Here is a 9,265-nt window from a genome sequence, read left to right as displayed (position 1 = left end):
CTGAACATTTTTACTAAGATAAAGATGATTTTGGGCTCCTAAAGCAATGAAAGCTGCAGAATGAGATAATATTATAAAGAGTGCCTGTGTTTGTGATAGCAAAAGGGAAATGGGGTTGAGAAAAGAAGCAGAGCAGAAATCATGAAGTATATAGGGAATCAGGGATTCTTCTCACACTGTCATCATCTGCTCAAAGGTGAGCACAGAGGTAATCCCAGATGCTCCCTACCTAGTGTTCCCATTTCCTCATCTCTCTTCTGCAGACCTTGACATTCCAAAGCCATTTCCAAAGCTTTCACAGCAAGTCCCATGACCACCAATACTGTGAATGTAACCCATCCATTCTCTTTCTTTACCTGTCTTCACTTTGTTTTAAATCTCCTCCATCTACCATGTATTTTCTGTGACATTCCTGGGACTCGTGCCCCAGCACATAACCTTTACTGCTGTTGCCACTTCAGAGTTACTTCAGGTTGCTGTCTGACAGAAATGATTGCTCCTGTAGTTGTCCCCTCCATATTGTAAGGAAACATTATAGAAATAAGGATACAAAATATATATACCCATAAAAAGCACTTCAGTTGGCATTTGTGCAATATTCTTGTGTCCTTGTTAACTGTAAGCTGTTCTTCCCCCAGTAAAGAAGAGGGTATCTGATGCACATTCTCAGAAGTCTTCTAGCAAGAGGTCATCTCGGGATGAAACCAAGAGGAAAAAAAGGTGAGACTCCTAAAAGGAGGAATTCCACTTCAAATATTCCTATGCAAGAATTTACCTAAACTTTGTCTACTCATTGAAAGATTCTTACTGCTTGTTTGTATAGTCTTCTTTCCATCTGCTGCTTATCACTTGGAATCTCTTACCTGTTTATGTCCACATGATCAGCATTGTGGGGTTTTGTCCCCCAGATTTTGACTGGAAAAATATTATTCTTTTTCTCCTTCATCTGCTGCTGTTCTGTATTTTGAAGTTGTTGAAATATAGACTAACCCTTAAATCAATGTGGCTAAATTTTCAGGTGTGTCTAGTTTGTCTTCAGTTTAGTCCACAGATTGATGAAATGAGCTACTGGAATAGTGAAAACAACAAAAACAATTTGAACGACTGAGAGTTTAGAAGAGAATTCTGAGAACCTCCTTCCATCGAAATACTGTCTTTATATTGTCATGGTTTGGGAATGGTATTCCCAGTTTTGTGCTCCTAGCAAAACACTCGAAACCCCATGCTGCTTGCTCACTCCCCTTTCCCTGCAGCAGCTGGAGAGGAAAATTGGAGGCACAAGAGGTGAAGATAAAGTTGAGATAAGAACAGTTTACTAGAAACAGCAGTGAGATAAAAAAACTAATAGTAACAGCAGCAATGTTAATAGCAAAGTGTACAAGAGAGGCAAGGGATTCACATGTGAATGCTCACCATGAGCAAACCCCTGAGACTGCCACCACATTCCCCAAGAGCAGGAACCCTTCCAGCCACCCTCACAATGATGAGAGATAGAGAATAACCTCCAGGTCCTGGCCATACCCCCTCCTGGCTACTGCAGAAATTAACCCTGTCCTGGCCAGAACCAGGACACAGAATACGAGTTCTAGAGTTAGGTTTTATCTAATTTTTCTCCAGTTTCATGTCTGTCATATGACTGACTAGCTCAAATCATCAGCCAGAGATGGAAAACACTTGTGGATAGTTTCAAATTAATTATTTTCATTTCCAGTGAAAAAGGCAGAAAATCTCTTACCAAGGATGAGAGATCCCAGATATTTGGAAAGAAGCCTATGGAGTCTGAGTAAGTCATGTATTTCCAGAACAAGAAGTTAATCTATAAAAACCCTCTGTGTTTTTATAGAGGTATATTCTATATACCCTACATATATCTATGTATCTATCTATGTATCTGTCTATATATCTAGCTATCATTGTGACCTATAGAGTTCACCAATGAATTTTGAGGTATTTAGCCTTGATATTTATAGGCCAAAGTACTTCCAGAACAGTTCCTTTTTGCAGTGTAATAATAATAGTAAAAATGTAAGTCATCTGGTTCATTCTGTCTAATGTCTGAAATGGGAGGTCTTATTGGAGCCCATTTTGTACTTTTAGAAGTGGATGGAGAATGCAAAATAGCCTCTCTTTCAATTATTTTCACACCTAAGAAGACAAATACATTTTATATCTTTATTCTTGTATTCAGTATTCCATTAATGGGAATAAACAAGGTTCCATTCCCCTTCTCTAAGAAAATTATCTATTGTTTCTTTATATGTGCAGCTGTAGTCTATAGAACTCAGATGTTTTGTACATGCCATGCAAAACTATTCAAATTAATGCTTAAGATGTTTAATTTGGGAATTTTATTCCATATTGTGTTTCAAAATAATTCCAGTAAACAGCTAGACCCACCTTGAAATATTTTTGCTTTTTCTAAAATGCATGGTAAGCTCTTTGGGCACAGGGATTTGGCTAAGATTGCTTTTTTGTCACAGTGACATGGCAGTGCTCTCCAGTGAGCAATTACAATAGCCCCTTGTCCTGGCTGCATATGAAGAGAAGCTGTGCTAATGTGGGGGAAGGTTCTTAGGCATTCTCAACATTGGTTTGTGTATGCTCTGAAAAATGTACTAAAATTAACCTCAACAAAATACTTGAAAAACAGCGAATATTGCCAGTGTGATTATTTAACAGTGTGATGATATTTTTAATTTTTTTTGGTTTTCAGTACTTTTAAGGGGATTATTATGAATATTCTCTGGAATGGTAACAACACCTTGCTCTGCCTTGGTGAGGTAAGGAAATGTCATGTTCTTTAGTCAGGTCTGCTTTCAAAGGTGTACTAATATGTCAAGAGAAATTATTTGCTTCTTTCAATATTTGGTAGATTGTCTAGAAATTTTCCTTTCTTCTACTGTTCTTTACCTAGATGTGATGTATTTAAATGTGTTATCAACATTTTTCTGGTTTATCTTTCCCTTCTGCAGGAGTTCTATGGAGACAAGAAGAATCCTTACTTGGGAATGCTTGAAGATCTGCCAGACACATTTGAACATTGGGCAGAAATGATCAGAGTGAAACTACTGTCATACCAAAGGCAGACAGATGATTACTACAATTTCTGTCTTGGAGGTAAATTCATTCAGTTAAGACTTGCATTTTCATGTGTATGTAAGGTGAAAATTGCAGTGACCAAGAATTGTTGTTGTAATCCATCACACTCAGTGGAAAAACTGACTTTCCAGTTGACTTTACTGGAAATTGAGCCAATATTCTTTTTGTATGTATTATTAGCTAGAAAAAGTGTAGAAGGGCACTTGACTAAAGTTAAAAGACCTGTCCAAAGTCACATCTTTGAGCAAGTGTATGTTTCTCAAAGCATTGCACCTAGAAAAAGGAATGTCAGGGACACAATCTCTGTGAGAGAAAATTCCAGGCTGTTTGTGTCACATGCACACCCTGTCTTTTCCAAAAAGAATTTCAGGATCAGCTGAAGTGGTTTGAGGAGGAGCTTGCTTCTGTTTCCCAACTGATCGTGGAAAGTCTTTTACAAGAACACGAGCAGAAACTCAGCTCTTTTACTGGGCATATTCAGCATCTCTTCAACAGACAGCTGAAAGATTGGGAGGATATGAAGGTATGTATCATGGACATACTGGAGTGCTTTGTAGTGTAACCCATAGTAAGTGCATCAGAGTGATAACATTTTGTTTTTCTCATTCTCACTGTTTGCTTCATCACTCTCTGCTGAGCTGACCACAGATAGAGTTTTCTGTGTTTGCACTTAGTCTGCTTAATTCTCCTGGGAGGTTTAGATTTCATGGAGCTCTGTCCCTTCTCTCCCAGCTTCCAGCACTGGGCTGCCTCTTTCTAATCTTCTCAGCTCTGCCTGTCATCTTACACTTGGATTGTCAACTCTGTGAGGGCTGTGACCTTGGAGTATGGCCAGACAGTTTCTACTGTATGGGTGCACTCCTCTGTAAGAACTGTGATGGAGGGATAATGAAATACTATATTTACTATCATTCATAAAAGAGGCATATTTTGTCAAGTGATATCAGAATTGAGAACAGAATCATAATGGAGATCACAGAGAAAATGCTTAAGTGTCTTGAGACTGTGTCTGAGTATTAAAATTAGGTTAAAATTACAAATATAGAGATGTAAAAATTACAAATATAAAGATATAAAAATACCTTACTTACCACATAGTGGAAGAGATTATTTTTTGTTGAAAATGAATCCCAAAGTGAGACCAGAGGCCAGCAGAGAGGCAATTTGGTGCATATTGCACTGCAAAGCTTATATCTATCAGACAGCCAAGAAGTAGCTCCATTTTCCTTGTCTTTCTGAATACCTTTATAGAAAATGTTTGTCGTTTACTACTTCTTTTTTATGACTCACATTATATTCTTTACTGAAGGCATTTCTTTCTTACATACTTGCTTAAAGACTATGCACCGGAGAAAATTACATTACTCCCTAGGACACCCAAATAACTGCCTTCAGCTGGAGGCTTTGTGCCAAGAAGAGATAAAAAGGCAAAAAGATCAAACTGATGGTGTTCACCTCAACACAAAGATGCTGCAGGTAATTGCAAAGCCTTTGCTTAATATGAACTTAAATGCTGTATTTGGAAAGAAGAGTGTATTTTAGATATATTCTTCCTCCCCATCCAAAGGAAACTTGAATTTTTTTTTTTTAGTTTTAAGCAATCCTGTTCATATATTGCTATATTTTAAGTGGTGTATTGTCAGCATTAGGTCAATATAGACATAAATATATCTGCACACATACAGCTGCTCAGATACATTGTGGAGCTTAGTGATATTTTATATCATTCATAGAACCTACTGGCTGTGAGCTTAATGGTGGGAGGAGTATTGGCTGTGGTGGTGACATCCTCTGGTTGGTTCTCTCACCTCCAGACAACAGGTGCCTGGAAGGGTTTCTTCTCTGTGCATTTCATTAGTGCAAATAATGACACTTTTCTACATAAGATTAAGACCTGAAATAAGCTGAATTTACAGGAGAGATTCAGGAATCAAAATACTTTTCCCCCTTTACGCCTTGGGTTAATTGAAGGTTGGTTCCCCAGCATTAAAGCATGTTGTTTTGTTCTCTCAGGCCACTTACTCCAAATTCTACACTGTCTGCAGAGTACTAGAATTTTAAATTCCATAGTATCTCCTTCTACTCCTAGCTCTGCATACAGACACAGAAACACAAATACCTGATTGAGAGTAACACCTGGGCTAAGCACTTCCACCCAAAGTACCTGAGTGCCAAAATGATCTTCTCTTATCATGTTTAACCCAAATGTGTAACTACTAGGTACCTGTACTCAAAACTCTACAATTTTTTGATCTTTACATAATCAGGCAATGTTAAGAATGCTGCAGAGACACTTTAAGACCCTTTTATGTGCAACTTTGAGCCTTATGTCTGTTATCTGCAGCTGCTGCAGAATGCCAGGGTTTGATATCTGTGTAGTTTTTCAGAGCCAATTTAAAAGGAGAGGAGATCCAATTATCAAAGGAATTCCTCTCACTTGTCTCCAATGTTGCAACAGGATTGTGCTGCTGAATGTGCTCAGAGCTTTTTTTCTGCACTGGCTGCCCTGACTGAAAAGCTCCTGTTGGAACTAGATGATACCATCACTGTTGATGATGTAAAAGTAGCAGGTAAGAAGAGATTGCTTGTTCAGGCCTCCTCTCCCTTGTCAAAGATGGCAGCAGTCTGTCCCTAGGAAGAGGAGGCTTTGATATTAACATTATTTGATTGAAATTAAAAGATTTGCATAATAAAGCATGCAAAGCTATTTCTTGAGTGTGAAGAGCATTGAGTTGCACAATTATTCCAAAACAGTTGTATTCCTGACATTGTTTTGTTTCTGCTGAGCATATCTTCTGTTATCTCCCAGGAACTGAAATACCCACAGAGAAGGTGCCAACTTTAATGTGTCGTAAACAGTCTGAACTTCCTCCAGGAACCTCCAAAGTTCAGCAGTCAGTCAAACGAGGAAGGAGGTAGTATTTGGAGATACTGAACACTGTTCTGTTTAATTCCTCTGTTCTGAACTCATAACCAGCCCTGTCCTGATAGTTTTTTGCTGCACTTGTTGAAACTGCAGCTCATCATTAGTAATGTTATTGAACTAGTAATGGAGTAGTTTGAGTGGGTAATGATTTTAAAGAAAGAATTGCAATGGATCCAAATAAAAGTGAATTACATATAGTATTGTAGAACAATACCATGTCACTGCTGTTGCTGTGCTACTTGTTTGCCACTAGTTATCAATTCATTACATTCAGATCTATGAATAGTCTGTGTATTGTATTCAGAAGAAATTAATTCTGTACTGTGGAGAGATCAAGAACAGATAGTTGTACTAAACAGAGAAGTTTTTAGGGTAAACCTTTTGTGGGGAAAAAATCAACATTGATCTTTGGCACCTTAGTCCAAGTAACGTGAATTAGTGTGATCTGGTCTCTTTTTAAACTTCTTTTCTTATGTGTTTGCTTTGGTTGGTTTGGTTTTTATAGGTCTTGGCCAGGAATACCCGAGACTTCTGTTCCTGACATTCCAGACTATATTCTGTGCAGAGGAACTGCATCAGTTTCAACAGCTAAGACTACCCTGGGCCATCTGGCAGTGGTGGATGCAAGACAAGCTGCATACAAGGTGGGTCTGTGGGGAAGGACTCTTGACTGGGCTGCTGCTCTTGTGGGTTTGGTTTTTTAAGAAGACAATTACAGAATCTTAGTTGTATGTGTAAGTTTTTAAAGTACGCAGTGTTTGCTGATCTTAAGGCCATAATATCTGTGTGAAGAAATCCTTTCTCATGTCCATTTCTTTGTGATGCTGTCAGTAGCAGACAGGGTTGGTTCCTCATGGAGTCTTCTCATTCAGAGACATGACAAAGGGGAATTGTTTCAGCAGAGAAGTATGGATGGTATCAGAAACAGGACATTGCATTTTGGCAGCATCATAGTTCCAAAAGCAGCCAGTGCCATTCTAGTCCTGCTTGTTTTCACTCATCTTTCTTTCTGAAGCCTTTAGCTCCAGCCTTAGGTCATAAAAGCTGATTTTCCCATAAAAGATGAAGAGCTATAAAATATTTCTTATCTATCTTAATCCATAACTATCACAGATGACTGTTTCCACTATCAAAATAATCACTCTTTCTTCACTGAGTCTGTTAAAAGAATGCAGACAACTCTGCCTCTGACTGGCACAGACAATGGTTCTCAAAACAGCAGTGCTCAGCAGTTAGGAGAATATTTTTATGTTAAATCACTTGGAGATGTCTTTATACATCTGACCTGGAAGTAATTGTACTCCCACTGAACTAAATTAACTTTTTTAAAATATCTGGTTTTAATAGGAGAATGTAAAATATACTGTCAATGATGGCAAATGCCATCAAAACTATCAATTTGCATGTGTGTTTTATGTATCTAGTTCTGGTGCCCAGGAACCTGATTACAGCACAGATTTGAAGGGAATGTGGTTGTTTGGCTACAAATGGTTAGATAAAAGGATTGGATATAGAATGCATGCACACCACAGGAGTATTTTCCTACATGTGTGTTGCATTAAAAATACAGTACTTTGTTTTGCAGCATGGACTTTTTAAGAATAATCAAGTGCCTTGAGGTTTTTGTGGTAGTCAACAAGTTTCTGTCTAGAGGAAATAACTTTTAGCAGTTTTGTAATAACTCAGTTCATACCCTTGAGTTAAGAAATTCCAGCAAGAGCCTGAGTGCATCCTGTGTTGTCTTGAGAGAAGGCAACTCCTTACTCTTAGGAACTAATGGAAGTGAGATGAAGGTCTTGCATTTTAGCAAAATTTAAATATTGCTGATAATTCAATTTCAGAAGTCTTTAAAAGGGACACAGAAGGAACACAGCTAATAGTTAATTATTCATAAAGTTCTGTTGTCAAAGGCAAAAAATAAGTGGCCTCTATGCAGTCTTCTAACACAATGGATCAGGACCTGGATTTAGGCAAATAAAATTATATTTCATCACTACTGATTTTGTCCTTAATTGTTGGGGTTTTTTATACAGAAATACAAAAGTAAAGTTGAACAGCTGTTTGCCCAGATCAAGGAAGAAAGTGCAGCTCAGCTGCTGGCAATTCAGCGTTGGAGTGATTGGTGGGAAGAATCTGTCCGGAAGATAAAGAGACTCTACATCTGAGATCAGTCACATTTTGCTGAGCTTTGTTGGTGTGAATTGACAAATTTGTATGAATGTCACTGTTATTTTTTATCTTATTAATCTGTTGCATTGAAAGAAGCTACATTTTGCCTTTTTGTTTATTTTGCCATGTTACCAGTCGTTTCTTCATATTCAGTCTTCAGACTACTACTATGCTCAGCTTTACATAACCACCTGGTTTGGCTTACAGTTTCATCTGTTACCATTCACATGTGTTTGTGCACATGAACCCTCTGTGCAAGGGCACTTAAAGCATATTTATTAGCAGAGTTTACAGGATTTTGTTGCAGTTTTGCCCCTGAGAGCTGGTTTGGTCTGAAAACTCCCCTATTGCTGTTGCCTTTCCTCTTGCCTTTCATTGCCCCTCTCTTGCCTGCCCTTGCCCTGTTTTGCCCCTCCCTTGTTTGGCTTTTCCTTGCCTTATTTTACCTGACCTTGCCCCTCCATGGCATTGCCCTCCCTGTCCCTCCCTTGCCTCATCCCTTCTTGCCTTGCCTTGTTTGGATTTTCTGTTCCTCCTGTTTATTACCCAAATTCATACACCAGTGTGCATTGCGTAGGTATAGTGCCAGGGATACTCTCTTCTTCTTCTTCTTATTTCTCTATTGCCATAGTCATTAAAATAATTTTCCTCCTCTCCCTGAATTCTTCTGCTTTCCCCATGCTTTTGTGGTTTATCTGAACCCGTGGTGGGATAAAAGTAATCTGGAGGTAATTTAATTTACACCATTTACAGACAAATAGTAAGAATTCTTAAATGGGGAGCTGGCCTGAGAGTCTGGCTTTTCTTTTTTTTTTTTTTTTTTCCTGTGAAATGCCTTCCTTTGCCGGCTTGCCTTGCCAGCTTTGAGACAGGTTTTTTTATGACAGTTCAGCTCAAAAAAGACCATGTAACAAACCAACCCCTCGACCCCAATGACAAGAAAACAGCCTAAAATCAATGCTCACATGAGGCAGTCTGGCTGTCTCAGGGGCAACAGGACACAGCCCACTGGCTTTTATGCTAAAGTTGTTTTATTGAAGGCTGTGACCTGACATTCCTTAAGATTTTGCT

The 9,265-nt window shown here is 38.5% G+C and overlaps 1 protein-coding gene across 1 annotated transcript in view; it reads left to right on the top strand.

The window, feature by feature from the left end:
- CCDC180 (coiled-coil domain containing 180) overlaps positions 1–8,286 on the top strand; it is a 27,897-nt gene extending 19,611 nt beyond the window's left edge. The window contains exons 28-37 of the mRNA XM_031063612.1: positions 639–720; positions 1,712–1,783; positions 2,714–2,780; positions 2,973–3,117; positions 3,462–3,622; positions 4,438–4,575; positions 5,558–5,669; positions 5,909–6,014; positions 6,531–6,669; positions 8,059–8,286. Of these exons, the coding sequence (XP_030919472.1) occupies positions 639–720; positions 1,712–1,783; positions 2,714–2,780; positions 2,973–3,117; positions 3,462–3,622; positions 4,438–4,575; positions 5,558–5,669; positions 5,909–6,014; positions 6,531–6,669; positions 8,059–8,190 (1,154 nt within the window). The 3' untranslated portion in view covers positions 8,191–8,286. The remainder of the gene's footprint in view (positions 1–638; positions 721–1,711; positions 1,784–2,713; positions 2,781–2,972; positions 3,118–3,461; positions 3,623–4,437; positions 4,576–5,557; positions 5,670–5,908; positions 6,015–6,530; positions 6,670–8,058) is intronic.
- Positions 8,287–9,265: the final 979 nt, after the last annotated feature.

This window comes from Geospiza fortis, unplaced genomic scaffold, assembly GCF_000277835.1.
Source record: "Geospiza fortis unplaced genomic scaffold, GeoFor_1.0 scaffold398, whole genome shotgun sequence".
In the NCBI taxonomy this organism is placed as follows: Eukaryota; Metazoa; Chordata; class Aves; order Passeriformes; family Thraupidae; genus Geospiza; species Geospiza fortis.
Note: the sequence above shows the minus strand (reverse complement) of the source record. Positions and strands in the feature narration are given on the sequence as shown.